Source organism: Emys orbicularis, chromosome 5, assembly GCF_028017835.1.
Source record: "Emys orbicularis isolate rEmyOrb1 chromosome 5, rEmyOrb1.hap1, whole genome shotgun sequence".
Classification (NCBI taxonomy): Eukaryota; Metazoa; Chordata; order Testudines; family Emydidae; genus Emys; species Emys orbicularis.
Window position 1 is genome coordinate 21238029 of NC_088687.1, and position 21585 is coordinate 21259613.

At 42.0% G+C, this 21585-nt stretch overlaps 1 protein-coding gene across 1 annotated transcript in view; it reads right to left on the bottom strand.

Annotated features, from left to right (window-relative positions):
- LOC135879154 (melanopsin-like) overlaps positions 1–21190 on the bottom strand; it is a 62242-nt gene extending 41052 nt beyond the window's left edge. The window contains exons 1-4 of the mRNA XM_065405018.1: positions 21080–21190; positions 13266–13408; positions 6544–6677; positions 2626–2829 (exon numbers count right to left, since the gene is read on the bottom strand). Of these exons, the coding sequence (XP_065261090.1) occupies positions 2626–2829; positions 6544–6677; positions 13266–13408; positions 21080–21190 (592 nt within the window). The remainder of the gene's footprint in view (positions 1–2625; positions 2830–6543; positions 6678–13265; positions 13409–21079) is intronic.
- Between the last annotated feature and the right edge of the window lie 395 nt (positions 21191–21585).

Genomic DNA, 21585 nt, shown 5'->3' on the forward strand with positions numbered 1-21585 from the left:
AGTAGAGAAATTTACAGCCAAAGGGACAATATCATCAAAGTTTAAGACCAAAAATCTGACTTGTGCTAAAGATTTAGACCAAGATTTTCAAGAGGGGCTAATGACACCTTAAAATCTGTAAAGCACTTTGAGATCCTCAGATGAAATATGCTACAGAAGTCCAAACTAATATCATTGTTACTTAAGGCTGACATTTTCGGAGGCGACCAATAATTCTGAGTGCCTTGATTTTTTGGATGCTTTAAAGAGGCCCAATTTTCAGAAGAGCTGAGAATCCACCCGCTAAAAATCCTTTAAGATGTCTCAAATTGGGTACACACAAAAAATCCAGGACCCAAAAGGGATAGTCATTTTTGAAAATGTTGGCCTTCAGAAATATTATTTTCCTCCACTGTAGCACATTTAAGCTGAGGATCTTAGAGTGCTTAACAAATATTAATAAATGATAGCCCTGTGAGATAGGTAAGTAGTCCTATCCCATTTTTACAGACATGAAAATTAAGAGACTGAGGCCAAGTGTTTGGACAAGATCAGTCAGGAGTGGAGAGTCTAGGAATAGAATCCTTATCAACTGTGGCTCTCTGGCTCAAAGGTTTGTGCCTTAACCAGAAGGCTATTCTTCCCCCACTTTTCTCACATCCCCGTCATACTTAGCCAGGCTGTCTGAGAAGGGGTAAGGAGACACCAAGCAGTGGACAGAAGGGGAGATAGATACTCATAATGTCCCAGCATAAGAGGTTGAGGGTGGAGAGAAATCTGTATATGACCCAACAGATGGAGGAAGTAATGACTAGCGGGTGATTGGATGTATGTGTGGTGGGGAGGATATTTGGCGAGTGATGGATCTGTGGGTGGGTGTGGGGACAGGTAGGTATGCGGTGTGAGTGTGTACGTGCATGTGTCTGGAGAAGTTTTAGTAGCAGACAGTAAGAGAAGGTTGTGGCAAGTAGTGGAGAAAGGGAAGGAAGGGACAGCGGGAAGAGAAAGGAGGGAGAGATCATTTCGAAAAGTGAATGAAGGAAAAGTTGGGGATAGGAAGAAAGCAGGCCTTTAAAAAAGGAAAGAGAAAGGAAATTAAAAGCACAGGAAGCTAAAATTATTTATGATCAAAGTTTAATTCCAAATTAAATAAGTGGAAGCAAGCAAACAGTGATGGATTTTAGATGCAAATCTAAATTTTCAGCTTGGAAAAGAGGGGACTAAAGAGAGGATATGGTAGAGGTCGATAAAATCATGAATGGCATGGAGAAATGAATAAGGAAGTGTTATTTACGCCTTCACATAACACAAGAATCAGGGATCACCCACTGAAATTAATAGGCATCAGGTTTACAACTAACAGAAGGAAATAAATTCTTCACACAATGCACAGTCAACCTGTGGAACTTGTTGCCAGGGGATGTTGTGAAGGGCAAAACTATAATGGGGATCAAAAAAGAATTTGATAAGTTCATGGAGGATAGGTTGATCAATGGCTATTAGCCAAGATGCTCTGGGTGTCCCTAGAATCTGACAGCCAGAAGCTGGGAGTGGACAATAGGGGTCAATATTTGCCAGTTTGGTCATTCCCTCATTAACAAAGACAAGAAGGTAGGGGGAATTTAAGGTCCTGATCCAAACACCATTAAAGTCAATAGACAGAGTCCTCCTATCTTCAGTGGACTTTGAAGAAGAACTCAAAAAGACTTTAAATATTATATTATTATTTTTTATGTAATCTCTGTTCAGGCTGAAATGGAGATGACAATTTTTTCTCATTGAATAGGAAGACATACTATTTTTCAATATTATCTTTCAAAGCTACACCTCTACCCCGATATAACGCTGTCCTCGGGAGCCAAATTTTTTTACCGTGTTATAGGTGAAACCGCGTTATATTGAACTTGCTTTGATCCGCCAGAGCTCGCAGCCCCGCCCCCCCCCCCCGGAGCACTGCTTTACCGCGTTATATCCGAATTCGTGTTATATTGGGTCACGTTATATCGGGGTAGAGGTGTACTTGTTTTAAAAGTGGGAACACTAATATTTTACTCCTCCTGAGATAGTCACTTCAATTTATTTATATAAGGCCAGTACAGAAGGAAGAAAAATATTAGGGGTTATTGTCAGCCTTGCCTCAACATGTCCTCCCTTTTTGCACACACAATTTTGCATGTGCAAATAACCAAGGTTGCTATTGATTTAATGTAGATAACCAACTACCAGGCTGCATCTTCACCTCAGATATCTACATGACATTAGTCACTCTTGCCTTTATTTTCAAGCTCAGAAGGGAAGGCAGGCTTTTGATAATCTGTCCCTTTATCTCTTGACATAAAAGATGACTGAGAAAGTAAGAGTGTGCTGACAACTACTGCTGAAGAGAGAAGGTACCTACCCTTCCTGACTTGAGAAGTACTGATACATGCCTATTATGCCATTGGGGGATTTGTTATGCTTGAGCATACCTGGAAAAAAAAGAACACCTGCACTGCTGTAGACACAGATATACTATACTATAGCAACCCCCCAGGCATTAGCCATATATACACTCAACAATAATGCCTATGGGCCGTTTTACACATCTGCAACAAAGCAAAAGTGCCATAATGTACAAACACACACACAAAAGAGTAAACAACGTACTCCACCCAAGAAGCGGAGCCACGCTCCATCCCAGCGAGTAGAGCCAGACAATAACAATGATCTGCGATGTGTGTTTCTTGGAAGTCCACCGCATGGATTGCAGAGGCTTAGTGATCACAAGGTATCGATCAATGGAAATAGCTAATAAAGTCATCATTGAGGTTATTCCAAAGAGCGCCCCGCAAAAAGCATACAGGTCACAACCTAAACAGAAAAGTGGAACGTAAGATTTTTAGTTTTCTAAACAAATGTAGAACTCTCTCTTACAGCCTGATGCAATAAACTTCCCATTTGTGATCATGCTGTTCTTGACTCAAAACACTTCTCTCATCATAGGAATTTATACAGCCTTCCTGCATTAGTAGTTTATTTTTGTTTAATAGGGCAAATACAAAATTAATATAAAAGTAAGCAGGAAAAATGTCCGACCCTCTACTGAATGCTATGACTGAGAATAATTTGTCAATGGAAAACTGCCTCAACAAAAATCCAATACAATTAAAGTTACATTTTCCTGGAATGCTGCCCAATAGAATGACCTTAACTATGCTGAAACAGACATTTGTCTCCTAGAGACAAAAGGATGCATCAAAAAATGAACATCGTTTTATGCAATGTTGTTGTAGCCGTGTTGATCCCAGGATATTAGAGACACAAGATGGGTGAGGTTATATCTTTTATTGGACCAACTTCTATTGGTGAGAGAGAGAAGCTTTTGAGCTACACAGAGCTCTTCTTCAGGTCTGGGAAACTTTACTCAGAGGCTAAATCTACACTGCAATTAAAAACCCATGGCTGGCCCAAGCCAGTTGATTCAGGCTCACAGGACGTGAGAATCAGGGCTGTTTAAATGTGGTGTAGATTTTTGGACTCAGGCTACACCCCAAGCTTCGGCATCCTCCCACATTGCATGGTCGTAGAGACCGGGCTCCAGCTTGAGCTTCTACACTGCAATTCAACAGCCCTTCAGCCTGAGACTCGCGAGCCCCAGTCAGCTGGCACAGGCCAGCTGCGGGTTTTTAATTGCACTGTAGACATACCCAGAGTGTCACTGCTAAATACTAAAGACTAGGTGGAACAGATTGTTTAGCATAAGTAGTTAACGCCTATTTCAAGGGACCATTCAAGGTGAAGTGGCCAGTTAACACCTCTCCAGTCCAGGGGGAAAGGGCCACCCAAATACCCTGAGAGAACCTACTTCAATACAGAAATAAAACCCCTCCGACTGCCACCCCACACTGGAACCCATGAGGGATATCAACAACAATTAAAACCCATACTCAATGAGGACCACATCGTGAAAGAAATCAGGATGAACCCCCTCTTCAAACAACCCTCCAACCTCTCCAAACTCACCGTCAGACACAAGCTCCCCATAGACCAGGACACACCAACTTATAGTGGCACCAGACCTAGCCAGAACAAAAGATGCAAAACCTATAGACCAGTGGTGGGCAACCTCTGGCCCATCAGGATAATCTGATTGCAGGCCACGAGACATTTTGCTGACATTGACCTTCTGCCGGCATGGCCCCCCGCAGCTCCCATTGGCCGCGGTTCACTGTTCCCGGCCAATGGGAGCTGCGGGAAGCGGCGGCCAGCACGTTCCTGCGGCCCGCATCTCCCATTGGCCGGGAACGGCAAACCGCTGCCAGTGGGAGCTGTGGGGGGGCCGCGCCTGCGGATGGTCAACATCAGCAAAATGTCTCGTGGCCCGCAATCAGATTACCTTGATGGGCCATATGCAGGCCGCAGGTTGCCCACTACTGCTATCGATTTATCTCCACTGTTATGATGATCAACACTCCTCACAACAAACCTTTCAAGATCCATGGGTCCAACACATGCCTATCACAACATGTGGTTGGCCTCATCCAATGTATTAAATGCCCCAGTAACAACTATGTGGGTGAAATGAGAATCACTATGCTCATCAATGAATTCACATAGGAAAATGATAAAAGACAAAAAACGCTGCATCACCTTTCACTTTTCACAAAATGATTGCTCTGTATCTGACTTCACAGCCCTCATCCTCAAAGGAAAAAGGGACACCTTCAGAAGGAGAGCCTGGGAGCTTAAATTTGTAACTCTGCTAGACATTAACCATCATGGACTGAACACAGACACTGGATTTATGGCTCATTTCAACAATCTGTAACCCACTTAATCCCACGCAGTGGTGCTGGAACTCTTAATAGTGGGCCCTGTCCTCCCCCCACCCCCGAGCTGGGACTGAGAGCAGGGACGTGTCTCCAGGAGAGGGGAACCCAGACAGCGGTAAGGGGGTTGAAGATGGGGCCACAGCTGGGGGCAGGAGTGGGAGCAGGGCCAGGAGCGGAGCCCCAGGCCAGCAACTGGGACCTGGGCAGCAACTGGGAGCCCCGGGCAGGAGCCTGCGTAAAACATGGGGTGCTGCAGCACCTCTAGTTCCCACGCCTATGATCCCACATCCCCCAACCCAGAGACTCTTTCCCCAACCCCTTCCCCGTATGACTGGAGAGGGGTTAATGGGCACGTCACCTTTAATGTTCCCTTGAAATCTGTGTTAAATACTCATGCTAACAATTCATTCCATCTTGCATTTCGCTGTGACAAACTAGTACCTTTCCCAGACCTAAAGAAGAGCTCTGTGTAACTTGAAAGCTCATCTCTCTCACCAACAGCAGTGGTCTAATAAAACTTCACCCACATTGTGTATCTGTGTTTTATATGAATTAAAAATGCAGAGGTGCTTTTGACTCCATGCCAATTTAAAAGCCTATATGGAAAACACAGCCACTGGTCCTATGAAATATGGTACAAAATGTTATTTTAAGTTACAGTTTTCACTTTGAGGCAGAATGATTTTTCCTTTGTATATTCTGCTAATAGACAAAGACAGACAGAGTTGCAATTTGAATAATTTGACCTGGAAATCAGTGTCAAATAGTCGTTTCTTAGGATTTTCTGTGACACCGTGTCATCACACATGATGGTACACTAGAGAAACATGAAGGTATGCTAGAGACAGCACATAGTTCAAAATGACACAATTGACACCAAAAGTAATCATGTCAATGTCAGGAGCATGGAGTTAATGGACCAAATCCTTCTTGCCTCACTCATGCAGACTGTCCCATTTATGATCATGGGATGACTTGTGTAAGCACGGCAGGCAGGATTTGTACCGATATCTAAATAGCGAAGTGGGAGAGACAAACAATATTGTGAGCCCAGTGAATAAATCTCTTCTGCTGGTACTAAATAGGTTGTTTCAGGACCTGATTCACCACTGTGCTACTCCAGTTTTATGCTGATTTATTTCTATTGCTACCAATGGAGTTATGCCAGCCTAAAAGCACAACTAATGCAATTGTGAATCAGGCCTTTAATCAGAGCTTGCAATATTTTCAAAGGAGCTACAGTTTAGACCTCAAGTTTCCTTGTTTTGGGGAAGAGAGAAGCAGCTGAGGCCATCATTTGGCTCTCTTATTCTGTGATTCTTTTTACTGATTGAATGCTCCCAGTGGCCTCGCACTGGGTACCAGGTATACATTTCTAAACAAATACATACATAATTCACTGTCAATCAAGAAAAAGAAAAAAACTCTATATATGGCTTAACAAAACTATTCTACCCATCATCAAGCATGGTAACTGGCCTTACATGCTAAGTGGTCATGTGATCACTATGGTGTTGCTCTTGAAGCCAGAGGTTTGATTCCTTTCATTCAAAGAACTGGAAGGGGAAGGAACCAAACCTATAAAACACAAGAGGGTCGGGATTCAGTGACTTTGTGCCAGTCCTGTTGGTTGATGATGTCAAGACTCTGGCTTGTGCCACAAGAGTCTTGATGCTGCTGCCTCCATGCCACATGCTGATGGCTAAGATAGGTTCCCATACAGAGGGAGCTATGAATTAGTATTGAAAAGTACCTATTTCTCCAAGTATCCACTCTTTGTGCAAACTGTTGATAAAGCAAATGGGGGCCTGTGAAGCAGACATCAGGAAGTCACTCACAGCCAAATTCATTATAAAGTAGTTTGGCGGTGTCCTCAGCTTCTTGTTGCTTAAAAATAATGCAATAAATAAAATAAATAAATACAAGCCAGACAGTTATGTTTGTTTTTACTGTTTACTTACTCAAAGAATCTGACACTTTCTAGGTTACAATTTTATGCTTCATTCATCAATCCATTACCACAGTTATGGATGTCAGGATTTTGGAACAATGACTAGGGGAAGAGGAAAGGATCTATTTTCCAACATTTTATCAATAAATGTAGAACTATATTGAATATACTCAGACTTACCAAACTCCATTTTAACAGAGTAGGAGAGAACTCTAAATTTCCCGAGAAACATGTTTTTGCTCCATAGAGCCAGATCCTGATGTGCTAAGCACGCTCAGTTGCCATTGACAGCAGTAAGTGTTGAGAGTGCTCACCATTTCACAGGGTCAGACCCTAATGGAGAGCACAGTGTCAAAGGCTGTACGTGGGCGATCACTGCATTTTTAATACTGCTGTGCTGGTTCAGTCAGTCTCTGTATTAGCAGGACCGAACTCACTTTTTTTCAAAGTGATTTTTGATAACCTGAGCATCAAAGGAGATACACAAGACCAAATGACATTTTATTCATTTGGAGTCTCACATTATAGAGCTGTTTATAAGAAGCAAAACTATAGACTACATACTTATAATTAAAACAGTCACTGGTGTGTAAAGAGACGAAGTACCACAAGATACAATTACATATTTTCATTTCTTCCAACTAGCACAGTAGTATTTATAACATTTGCCTTACTTGTATGCCAAATTTCTGCCTGGGAGAATTGTTACATCTCAGTTATAAATCCTTGAAGATATACATGCAAAATGGAAATTCTGAGACAATTTTAACTGCTTCAATGCCACCTAATATAACAGGTACATGGGGCAAAATACACACTCAGCACTGCTCTGTGTACCTACCATAATGATCACAGATGGGTTAATATTGCAATAGAATATCTTTATGATGGTCTTCAACAAAGAAGCTGAAGCAATTTATAAACTACAGTAGCTCCTTGTGGCTACCATTATATCTGACCCCTCCATTGTAAAGAAGTTCGTATACAATGCTGATTCTACTCTCTCTTGGCTTCTAAAATCATTAAACTGGAAAGTGACTGTAAAAGTGCCACTATGGAGCTTTCATCTCAATGATTTTCTGTGTAGTTTCTCATTTGCAAATTCATTTAAATTCAAGGCATATGCCAAAAGTGGCACTCAGCTTCCCTAAAGCAGCGACTTGTATAGAAAAGCCTGACCAAGGTGTGACCTACATTTTCTGCCTACTATAAATACTGTTGTCTCATCTCTCTCTCTCTCTCCACTCAATCTTTGTTGAAAATTTTAGCTGTGCCAAATGGATCCACCCTTCAGTTATCAGAAGGTACTTCATAGAAGCCATATACTAATTGTCCACCTTAGCTGGATACAAGCATCAAGTCTGCAATAATTGGCTGTGCTGTTTTCACGCACTGTCATGCTCTGGCCCAAAGACTGACTTCTGAGACAGACCTTAAGCTATGATCTCCCAAGGGGTGGCATGTGATTCTGTACTGTAAAGCCTACAAATGCCATTCTATATTAAAGTTGGAGTCTGACGGGCTCAAGGGACTGGTAAAGAGATATGGAACCTTTCACTTCTGCATTAGGTCACTGGGTTGAATTTATTCCTGTTGGTAAGACCAAAAGTCGTCATCAATTGACTCCTGGTCAGTGGGCTACATAAAAATTAGCGGTTTTAGCTCATGCAGAAAACAGCACTATTACTGGGACCCTGGATGGCAATCTGAGTACACTGAAAAGGCATGGAGACTAACTACCACATCCTCTCAATCCTATGGGTGATCCACCCAGAACAGGATTGAAGTTCACTGTGGAGAGATGCTGTAGCCCACGAAAGCTTATGCTCAAATAAATTTCTTAGTCTCTAAAGGTGCCACAAGTACTCCTATTCTTTTTGCGGATACAGACTAACACGGCTGCTACTCTGAAAGCGCTCACTACTGCGATTTCTATTGTATCAATCATGTGGACAAATAGAAGGCTTCTGTTTCTAGTATTTGAATTCAGCCCCCTTCACAGGATTAAGAATATATAATATAAAAAGAGGTGACATCACATGTCTATCAGATATAAGGAGTATGCAGTATTATTATTTTATTTTTGTTCTCAGAATCCATCTGCAATAATTCTTAGTATTTCAGGATTACATCCACAGGATGCACACACACACACACACACACACACACACACACACACACACACACACACACACACACACACACACATATAAAAACAGCCAATCCTGACTGTGCATACTATTAGAAGGGATGTAATAAGATACACTTCAAGAAAAAGTCACAGCTGAATCGCAGCCTACATGTTAATTTTTTGGTCTTGAACAAGTTTAAAAAGCAACCCCTAAAACTCCATTGACATTTTCCCAATAGGATGTCATCCTTGCTATGTCTTTAGTAAAGCAAGAGAACCTATTTCAGCCAGTCCATCAGCAGCCTTGTATGTTTCCAGTGAAGCTCAAGAATGTTCACGGATTGGAATTAGTAGCTGGAAAGTCCTTTTCTGACACTAGAAAGCTAAAATGTGAAAGCAGAATATGCTAATGCAGGGGTCAGCAACCTCTGGCACGCGTCTCGCCAGAGTAAGCACCCTGGCGGGCCGGGCCAGTTTATTTACCTGCCGCGTCCGCAGGTTCGGCTAATCGCGGCTCCCTCTGGCAGCAGTTCACCGCTCCAGGCCAATGGGGGTGGCAGGAAGCCGCGGCCAGCACATCCCTCAGCCTGCGCCACTTCCCGCAGCCCCCATTGGCCTGGAGCAGCGAACCGTGGCCAGTGGGAGCCGCGATCAGCCGAACCTGCGGACGTGGCAGGTGCTTACCCTGGCGAGCCGCGTGCCAGAAGTTGCCGACCCCTGTGCTAATGCTAAGTACGCTGTTACCAATGGTGGGAAATCAAAGATGATGGCACCGGAAGGTTTCAGAATGGAAGAATTTACAGTCACTTTCATTTTGTCATGACCAGGAAGAATCATGGTCCAGACTGATAATAAAAACTTCTTAGCTGTAAGAAAAAACAGTGACCTAACATGGGATTAAACAAAAATAGAAAACAAATTTAATGTTCAAAAAGTCTCTCAAGTGCTCTGTGAAAAACGTAACATTATTCATTCTAGCTATGCACCCTTCAGTGCTCGGATCTCAGGGTGATGGGTTTTATTCATAGATTCACAGACTCTAGGACTGGAAGGGACTTCGAGAGGTCATCGAGTCCAGTCCCCTGCCCTCATGACAGGACCAAATACTGTCTAGACCATCCCTGATAGACATTTATCTAACCTACTCTTAAATATCTCCAGAGATGGAGATTCCACAACCTCCCTAAGCAGTCTATTCCAGTGTTTAACCACTCTGACAGTTAGGAACTTTTTCCTAATGTCCAACCTAAACCTCCTTTGCTGCAGTTTAAGCCCATTGCTTCTTGTTCTATCCTTAGAGGCTAAGATGAACAAGTTTTCTCCCACCTCCTCAGGACACCCTTTTAGATACCTGAAAACTGCTATCATGTCCCCTCTCAGTCTTCTCTTTTCCAAACTAAACAAACCCAATTCTTTCAGCCTTCCTTCATAGGTCATGTTCTCTAGACCTTTAATCATTCTTGTTGCTCTTCTCTGGACCCTCTCCAATTTCTCCACATCTTTCTTGAAATGCGGTGCCCAGAACTGGACACAATACTCCAGCTGAGGCCTAACCAGCGCAGAATAGAGCGGAAGAATGACTTCTCGTGTCTTGCTCACAACACACCTGTTAATGCATCCCAGAATCACATTTGCTTTTTTTGCAACAGCATCACACTGTTGACTCATATTTAGCTTGTGGTCCACTATAACCCCTAGATCCCTTTCTGCCGTACTCCTTCCTAGACAGTCTCTTCCCATTCTGTATGTGTGAAACTGATTGTTCCTTCCTAAGTGGAGCACTTTGCATTTGTCTTTATTAAACTTCATCCTGTTTACCTCAGACCAGTTCTCTAATTTTTCCAGATCATTTTGAATTTTGACGCTATCCTCCAAAGCAGTTGCAATCCCTCCCAGTTTGGCATCATCTGCCAACTTAATAAGCATACTTTCTATGCCAATATCTAAGTAATTAATTAGTTCAGTATAAGTAATTAATTAATATAGGTTTCCTCCAACACCTTTAGATGATAAACCCTTCAAGTCAGCGCTTGCCTGTTTTCTGTTTGTATAGTACCTGGTTTTTGATGACTACCAAAAGATAAATACTTATCGTCAATTTAATTTAATTTTCTTTTTAAAAAAGGAAGTAAAAACGGAGAAAGAAATCACTCCTGAGTAATAATGTTAATCTTTGTATGGTTCCAACTAGGTTTTGAAATTCACAACTTGCTGCAGTGAATAGATTGTAGGGGGGCAGAGTTCAGACCTTTGCTGTTGCGATTGTTTGCTGGAGATAGTGTTCTCCAGGTCTGATTGAACAGGACAGCAGAACTATGCTGATGACGCACAGGTGGCTTTATTATGGAAACTGGAAAAAAAAAACATTTTAAATGAAAGCTTGGATTTTGCAGAACACTGCAGAATGCAGCAAAATGTGTGAAATTGCTAGAACTGCAGCTTTCACAAAACCAAAACTTTCTTCTGTTCCTGACGTTAAACACTGCCATGTTAAAAAAGCTATTTTTCAAAGAAAAATTTGCATGATCTATTTTACTTATAACATATCTAATGAGCATGTTCAGAAGTGACTTTCCAAGAGTATATAGTAATATTATCTAACCAATATTTTTTTCGAACTCACTGGCTGATGGAGCACTATTAACAGGCCAAGTCTCAAAGTTCAGCCATTTTTAAATTTTTGTATGAAGGGCAAAATAGTAAGTGTTGCAATAATAGTTTGCTGTGGGAAAAGTGTATCAACATCAGTCTGGCTGGCATAATTCAGACAGCCAGGGCTGGATTTACACCTTACGTGCCCCTAGGAACAGCATCTTTAGTGCCCTCCCTGCCTACAGCTGACCCTGCACCAATATGAACGTGAAACATATTGTGTATTGTATCAAATTCGTGCCAGCCGCAATATACTGGCCCCTTTCCTCCCCGCAGCAGCCCCTCAAAGCAGCACAGCCCGCTCCTAGCCCCCTGCTCCGCTGGTGGAGCAGTCTCAGGGCAGCGGGAGCAGCCAGGGCACAGCCTTCCCGGGAAGGCACGAGAACCTCTGCTACGCACGGCATTCCCAGCCCGAGCCAGGGTGCAGCCCACCCACCCTAGGCAAGGTGGGGACTGTACCTTTCCCAATAGTGAGCAGTCCCTGGGTGTCTTCCGTCCCTCCCACAGCCCAGCGTGGCAGCCACGCTCCGGTTCTGCCCGTGCAAGTGAATGGGGTGCCAGCCATGCCCCTCCCTGTCCTTCCCAGGCACAGGGCAGAGGCAGCGGGGCAGCTGAGATTGGGAAGTGGCTGGGATGCTCCGAGCACCTGCAGCAGCCACCCCTCCCGGCCATGGCTCACAGTGCCCCCATGCGGGTTGACTCAGATGCTCACCCTGCTCCAGCCCCACATGCTAGGCGGCCACCAACCTGTGCCAGGAGACCACTTTTAACTTTTAGGCATCCCTACTGTGCCTAATTGGAAATCCGGCCCTGCAGACCGCTGGCCCAGATTCACCCCTCTGCTGCTGTGAGCAAAAGAGATGATGAAGCCTTCAGATCTTGGATGGGAAGGTATAAAAACTGCGAGTGCTGGCTCCACACCATGCTCTGCTTGTCTCTCCTGATGGTATGAAAACTTTCTCATAGGTGTTAGGCTCTTGGCATGGGATGGGATGACCACTTCCCTGTGCCATTGTTCTCCACTAAACCAGCCCTCCCAGACGGGTGTGAAAAAACACCCCCGAGTGACATACGTTTTGCCGGCCTAAACACTGATGTGCACATCGCTATGTCAGTGGGAGATGCTCTCCTGCTGACATAGTTGCCGCTGCTTGTTGAGCTGGTTTTATTATGTCGACGGGAGAGCTCTCCCTGCTTTACATTGTCATGAGCCATCAACGTATAAATACGGACAGGAATCCTACTGTCTGCCTGCAGGCATGGAGAGCATTGATGGCATAGCCTCATCTCGTGTACCAGGGTGCTTCCTGGATCCAACTCCTCCTCCTCCTCCCCCTCCCCCCCCACACCTTTGGGTGACTGTTTGAGGAAATCTTGACAGTATCTTTTACATATTCTTGGGTGGTAGAGGGTGAAGGAAGTCAGGGAGAGCAAGAGAGAGAATATAATGGTGCAATTAATCATTTCTTCAAATCTGTAATTTTAGTCCATCATGAAACAAGTCCCATGTGTTTATTTTCTCATAGTTTTGAATTACTCAAAGGAAAAAGAATTTACAGTGATGCTCCTAGTGATGATATGCACATGGCCATTTCTGCATCTTACATCATCAACAAATACGTGCAGAGAGGAAACTGATTCAGACTATTCTCCCTCACACATAACACACACACATGCTACTGTACAAGCTCAAGGCATGGGGCTTGCTAAATCAACAATGTCTGGAACTGAATTTCTATACCTGTAAAATGCATAGAGAACTAAAAGGTTTCCTATAACTCCAATAGATCCAATTATAAGAACACAGGTTCCAGTAATGTAAAGGATATGATCAGGAACTTCTGCTTTTGTCACAGTGTGGTGACGAGTTCCCATATCCAGGATCTGGAAAGAAAAGCAAAGGAAAAATAAAACTTACCACAGTCAATGCTTTTAATCAAGGGGACAATTAGTCTATACACTGTATCTCCTTAAACACATGCTACAAATTAAAGCCAGATTCTTACATACCATTGAGATACTTTTGTAGGGCTGTGTAGAAAATTTGGCCTTCCCATTGACAATGCTATATTCGTACTATGCGTAAACAGAGCACTTCATTCTCCAAGCCTCTCTATCCAGCACCTTTCACAACAGCATACACAAATGTAAGGAAAAAATGAACTACTGGATTATGTGAAAGATTGCAAGAACAGTCTCACATTTAGGATAAGAAGCTGGCGCTAAATATATCTAGATACTTACTTTTTTGCTGGGGAACATGTGGATAAAGCTAAAGAATATGGAGTTTAAGGAGAATTCCTAATAAAACCCTCTTTTATTTATATTATTTAATATTTATGTCAAGTGCCATGATGCTTGCAAATCACTACCTATCTGGATGGCAAGCTGAGGCCTCTACTTGTCTGCGAAGCTTTGTAACCTCATACTCTCAACCCACGCCCCCATCCTCTTTGTTTGTTTTGTCTCCTGACTGCAGATTGCAAGTGTTTTGAGTGAGGAACTGTCTTTTTTATGCCTGTACAGTGCCTAGCACAATGGGATCATGGTCTTTGACTAGTATTCCTAGATGCTACCATCATACAAATAATAGTTTTATACTGTGCATGTTGCTTTACATAGGGAATTGAAAGTACTGTACCTGCCCAAAAGGAACTACCGAAAATAAACGCATACAATCTTTTTAAAAATTGTTCAGGTCACCTGTTAATGGAGTTAAATTTCCATCATAAGCCTGAATGACCTTTTTTGGGTTAAATAATACAGATTTCAATAAGAGGAAAACATTTTAAAAATTGTTAGAGGCACAACATACATGTTAGGAATTATGAGATTAATCTGATGATATGAAAAAGGCAAAGATATGTTGGCATATAAATAGGCATCATATTTTCTGAAACAACAACCCAATCTAAATTAGTGTGCATTCTATATAATGCAACATAAACCTCAATAAAACAAACAAACAAAAGCTCATCATGCCTCTGCTTTTATTAGTAGCATTGCCAACTGTCAACATTATTTCTAACCATATCCCTTCAGTTGACCGTGGGAAGTACAAAGACTAAAGTTTCCTATGTTTATATTCCCCCCAGTCCTCTTGACAGATGGTACTGAGAACTCTACATGTAAAAACTAGAAGAAAAGAGGAAAAACAGCACCTGTAGCAATGCTTGTGTCAGTACAAGCTCGTTAAATAATTCTGACATTCCCATTACTGCCACTATCACAAGTGCATTAATAAAAAAACGCCACCAATTCCCTGTGTATGTTTTTTTTACACAAGTTTAAGTCTATTGCTGACCAAATTCAGCAAACAAGACAGCCTGTGGCTAATTCACTCAGATCTTATTAGCATTGTCAATGAGAAGATTGTGAATTGCCAGTCTAACAGAGATTATTATTTACTAATTGCTAACAGTGTGTTGCTCAATCTATAGCCATATAGGGGTCTTACAAACTAGTTCAAACACTAACCAGGGCTGGCTCCAGGCACCAGCACAGCAAGCTGGTGCTTGGGGCGGCACATGGAACGGGGCGGCACGTCCGGCTCTTCAGCGGCAATTTGGCGGTGGGTCCCTCACTCCCTCTTGGCCGGAAGGACCTGCCGCCGAATTGCCGCCGATGAAGCAGCGGCGGAAGTGCCGCAGATCGCGGCTTTTTTTTGGGCTGCTTGGGGTGGCAAAAACCCTGGAGCCAGCTCTGACATGAACAGTTTAGATAGTAGTCAACGGATCTATGGCATTTTATACCAGCAGAGGATCTGGCTCACAGAGCCAAATTCTGCCCTCCTTTGCACCCAGGGTTACCCAGGATGTAAGGCAGGGCAGACTGTAGCCCATAAGATCTAAACCAGGTAATAATACAAGCTCAAAAAGGTTGAGAAGGTTTGCACTCTTCACCCAAAGGTATCACAGACCTAGTGGATTTGAAGGTGTGTGAAGCTCCTCTTTTCAATTTGCCTGCCCCTAGTTCCACAGACCTCCTTCATCTCTTTCTCTTTCTGACCTTTTCTATTACAGTATGTATGTTTTTCACCTCCTATTGCCTCAGTTCTCCACACAACCACCACCCTCCTCCCTGAAATGAATGGACCCTCCAAGGCCTGCACATAACAAACACAGATAATTGTGTGATCTTGTTAGTGTCACCCTTATCTGTGCCACCCACTGCTATCCTATTATTTGCTATGGTATCGCTCATTGCATCTTACCTGTAATGAGATAGTAAGCTCTTTGACACAGGAATTTTTATTTGTTCTATGAGGTGTCCAGTACAGTTTGGGATGCTGTGAAAAATATAATTATAATAGGGCAGGTATGGGATGTGTGGGCAACAAAAGGGCATTCGAATATAGGGTCTCCAAAGGACAGCAGAGAGAATTAGAAGAGAGACCTTACAGTCTAAGTCTAGCGTCAAAGAGGAGAAGCCCTTTGCTGGAAAGCATTTGTTTTCTCTTTGAAGCAACTGGCAAGAACTTGGACAGGCTGGGAGGAGGGTTTACACATGGGAGATTATTTTATGGAACATCTTGAGGGTAGAGAAGCCTCATTAGAAGTTGTAAGCACACTGTTGACTCATATTTAGCTTGTGATCCACTATGACCCCCAGATCCTTTTCTGCAGTACTCCTTCCTAGTCATTTCCCATATTGTATGTGTGTGACTGATTGTTCCTTCCTAAAGTACTTTGGAGTACTTTGAGTACTTTGCATTTGTCCTTATTGAATTTCATCTCATTTTCTTCAGACCATTTCTCCAGATCATTTTGAATTTTAATCCTATCCTCCAAAGCACTTGCAACCCCTCCCTGCTTGGTACCATCTGCAAACTTTATAAGTTTACACTCTACGTCATTATCTAAATCATTGATGAAGATATTGAACAAAATTGGACCCAGAGCTGATCCCTGTGGGAACCCACTCGATATGCCCTTCTGCCTTGACTGTGAACCCCTGATAACTTCTGTCTGGGAATGGTTTTCCAACCAGTTATGCACCCACCTTATAGTAGCGCCATCTAGGCTGTATTTCCTTAGTTTGTTTATTAAAACAGCCTCTCTCCTAGTAGCTTTCTCCACCTTCTGAACTGAAAAATGACAGCTGTTAAGTTATTATACAGCCAATGAGCAGGTACTGTATTGTACAACTAACCCATTAGCAAGGATGAGCAGAAACGCCATGCCCGCCATATGGTCCAGACCCAGGCCGATATTGATCCACGTTGCAGACATAAATTGGGTGATGGTCCTCTTATGGAGCTATAAGAGGATTTAGTCCAACTCCGCAAGGTGTGGGTTCCTGCTGTTAGTTCCTGAGCAACCTCAGTGCTCCTTGGCCATGATAGAAAACTAGGTTGCTCAGAAACTTTCAAGACACACTAAGAACCTTGCAGGACTGGACAGAAAATGAGGACAGTGGGTACTGGAGATTTTTTCTAAAAGACAAAAGTGGTGAGTGGATTTGTGGCTTCTCTTTTGGATTTGATTGGGTTTCTGAGCAGAAATCTTAAACAGTTAAAAAATCCCGTTAACTGCCCATATTGACTGTGGAAAAAACAAAGAATTTGAGAAGCTTTCAAAATCATCTGAGGCTTTTTTTTCTTGTTATACAACATAGACTTTTTATGCCAGAGTACATGCTCTTGGGCTGTAACTGAACCTCCACAGCAATGAAAAAGGTACTCTATGTTTGGCTTTGGGATTCACAACTTAATTAGGGACAGATTCTGTTTTGTGACTCCTGAGTGGCACAGCACAGAAGACTCATCCCAAGGGCTGGGGGGACAAAGGCAGCCTTAAACCATTTTTGTGCCTCCCAGATTCTGAGCTGCTGCAAGGACTGAAATAACATGCTCCACTCTCCCCTATCCACCACCACCTCTACAGCACAGGTTAGAGCAGCCTCAGGGGCACAGTTAATTTGGTCACTCATTGTTATGATTTTATGTTTATCATGGCAATTGCTTCTCTATGAAAATGTGGCTATAACCCCACTTTAATTTACATTTTCTTCCAGTTCCTCTGTGTTACAATATATAAGGGATCTCAAACTCCTTTATATATTGACAGGAGAATGCATGTGGGTCTAAGAGAATCTAACAAAGTGCAACAGTGGATTAACTATTCCCCAAAACAAACATACAATCTAAAACAATTGACAATGCCTTAGGAATAAACCAGTTATATCCTCAACATCACCTATCAGTAACCCCAAGTTCCCTGCATACCCAGGCTCATGACTCAATGTGGGGAGGGAAAATTACTAAATTCAGTTGTTTTGCAATTAATAGGACTTGACAGCTTTAAATGTGACTCACATGAAGGCTTCACAGTGCACAGAACTAATCAATAAAAATGAAAATGTAATGATTGGTGAAGTTTATCATTTTGTTTTGTCTGTTATAAAACTGTCTAATTTTTCCACATGCATACTTTCATGCCTCTGAAGTTTGTCTAACAGAGCCTTAAAGTGCAAATTCTACTCTGAAAATTATATAAAAATGGCATCAGATCTGCTTTCTGGGTGCATTCAGAATTCTATCTGCTGACAGTGATAAAAATATGTTTTACTTCTATTATTCCTGAAAAGTCAGCACAGATAGGAGAATGATTTGGATTCTCCTCCTTCTTGCACATCATCGGCAGTGTTATGACAGGGATGTCCAGACATGGTCTTACAAGTTATTTTTCTTAGCATATGAGCAAGTTTTTAGTCCTGGAAGAAATGCTGTGTTTGTTCTGTTGTGGTTCCTTTAGGGGAACGGTGGCAAGCAGCTACGGCGTTTGCTCTCTGCCTTAATCTCTGTAACTATAGTCAGTTCTTGAGGCAGAGTTGCTCCCGGAGAACTGAGCATTGGTGTTTGTCTGAGAGTTCTGAAAGAGAGGATTGTTTGCATGCTGTTTGTGACCACTTCTCTTTCCAGACTTGTGTATATGTGTAAAAAACCAAGTTACACTAAGAATATACTCAGTCTGCACAACTGATTTCTCCTCCAGCCAGAAACTGACTTGTAAGGCCCCAACATTTGATACTACTCGGTAGAGGCATGATGATAGCATTCTTTATTAAGTTCCAATTATACAGCCATTACACCTGTAGTAACCAACTGAAAGCAATATGGTGCCACAGATGCTACCTGAGAGCCTGATCTGACCTGCAGAGCCTTTATCATTGGTGATGGTATGTGAGAAAGAATTAACTCAGATTTATCTGCAAATCCCAAGTGGACTTTCTGATGCTGGCAATTAGGGAAAAATAAATGTTTTTTCCATGTAAGCATATTTTATCTGGAAATCATTGAGACAAACACAATTCTATACTGCCATTTTTTTAAAGTGACCAATGCTAAGACTCTAAAGTACACAGAAGATATTTTCTGTTGAGCAGGATAAGAAAGAGGACTTTTTACACTGTACATGTATTTTTCCATCTTCCCTATATTTGATAAAAGTTTATGCCTATTCAGTAAATGAAATTGGTAACAAAATGTGCATTTCCCTAAATCGCGCCTGCACTATTTAAGAATATGCACACAGGTTATTGTTGGGCAGAGTTTCAAACATTATTATAAGCCATAGTGTGGACAGGGTCAAACTGACTAGGACCATATGGCCTTCCTTTGCAGCTGGTTTTCAATGCAAAGCCCTACTGGAGCCTTGCTTTGACTGCTCTGGTTAACTGGATGTTCCATTTCTCAAAGTGGATATACACAGATGGACAAGCATGTAAGAAATGTGGTAGAGGGAATTTATGCATGGTGGGGTCTAACATAGGTGACAGACTTGTAGTACAGATTTCGTGGGAAAAATGGAATTAGCACATTTCCTAGCCAATTTTCAAGAATACAACCCCATTGAAGTGATATTTTATATTACAAATAAAAACAATTTAAATGATCAAACATTTACTTTTAGGCATGTCACATGCACCCATCCAGCTCAAAGAATTTGTACATAAAACATCCAAAGAATCCAAATAAACATAATCTAAGATGCACTTTCGTGGTCAGCACAAACTTATAGAAAGTCTTCCTTCATCTTGAAGCAACTTTGCGTATATTTTTTAACCCACTCATCAAAACCTAACCCAACACACAGCAAAAATGATAAGCATAGGAACAGAGTCTGAAAGTAATAACTCAAGCCAAATTAGAAACACAATACTATCCATTGCTATCTATATTTGACTGAATTGGGGGCCCAATCCAGCTCCCATTACCAAAACTCTCATTGACTTCTATGGCAACAGGACCAGGCCCTTGAGATGGAAGCTAGGGCATTTCCCTCATAACACGCAACATTGGATTTCTAGTCTTTTTGCATCTGATATTACTTTCAGATGCATCCCTGCAATTGCTATTAAGATAGTAAGGATTATGCATGCATATACGAGAGCAGAGTTGTGTACTCTGACAGACCTGATCAACTCTAACATCATATAAATAATGCTAACTATTATTATGATTGCTTCTCTCTATCCTCCATGTTTTCTTTTACACAAGTGTTCTTACCCCAGGAAAAGAGATGCTGCATCCTGCTGCTGTACAAAATCTTTGGGATTTTCTCTTAGAATTTCTGTATAGATTGTTTTCACGTTAAATGAATACATGCTTTAGCATCCTGTAAGAGCAAACACCTGTGGAACACTTGTGGAAAGTGAGACATGCTAATTTACCAACAGACCTTTTCAAGTTAAAGCACCAAAGTTTAGAGAGAAGGTTCACTTTTTCTATGACTTTTCAAGGCATAAAGGAGAGGAGTATTAATAAGTGCCAAGTTAATGGAAGAAAGAGCTGGTTTCCCATTGAAAATCTTAACTAAAGGTAAATTCTGCCATTAAATTTAAGACATTTAATAGGAACTTCAAACTAAGGGTAAAATGTGAAAAGTGCTTAAGTGACTTAGGAACCTACATTTCATTGAAAGTCAGTGGGGCTTGTGCTACTAAGTGCCTAGGGTGCTCCCACTGGTACTGCAAACCTTTGGTGTATCACAGGGGTAGGCAACCTATGGCCTTGTATGTCTGTCCTGCAGCAGGAGCCAGGAGACAGCCAGGGAAGTTAAGGACCCACTCCAGCCAAAAAAGAAAGCTACTGGCTTCCCAGTGAAGGACAATAGTCCTTCCGATTGACCTACATCTCCACCAGACAGCTACGGCTTGTAGGAAGATGTGGGGGGCATTTTTTGTTATTTTACTTAGTTTATGGGCATTTCGTGTCCAATTATTGCTGTAGGACTGGTTGCTTATTCATCTGTTCGCTACATCATTAATTCCTTTGCCTGTCCTCTTTCCTTTCTTTTAATTTACCCCTCTCCTTTCTGGGAATAAAATGTTGTTTATCCTTATCTGTTGGGCCTTGATTTCCTCTCATCATTAACAGTAATGTCCTAGAGGCCACAGGGGTTGTTTGTTTATGTCTGCAGCCAGTAGGTAGAGGCACTGGGCCCCAAGAACCCAGGGCCCATTGGTCGTAAGGTGGACCACAGAGCCACTTGGAGGAAGGACTCTACTATGCTTGGGGATCAAGGCTGCCCCAGAGGTGGAGTACATACTTACATCATAAACAGAATATATTTTCCAAGGTCCTTGATGATGTTCCCGTCCAGAACTATCACTATAACAACAAACTTCAAATGCAGGAGATATACCGTCAAATCCAAGTGCCATGTTCAATTACTTAAGAACTTTTGAGGAAGACAACACTGTTGGGTTAATATAGAGTGATGAGAATAAATGTAGAGTGGTCATTTTGTGAAATAAGAAATTGCAGGTTATACATGGAAAATCTCTGGTATCAGAAGAAAAAAAAACTTCTAAAACCCTCCCAACATTAAAAGAATATCCCATTATTTTAAACCTGTACCTTTAGATTATTATTATTTGAATTATCATAGTGCTCCATTGAGATAGGCATTGTATCTGTATAACCTGGGCTGAATCATGGCTCCTTCAAGTGGGGAACTTGAAGATTTTCCTATGCTATGTGACTTCAAATACTACCTATATATTCAATGTACCAAGTAAATTCAGAAGTTTATAATATTTTAGTGCTAGAAGATGTT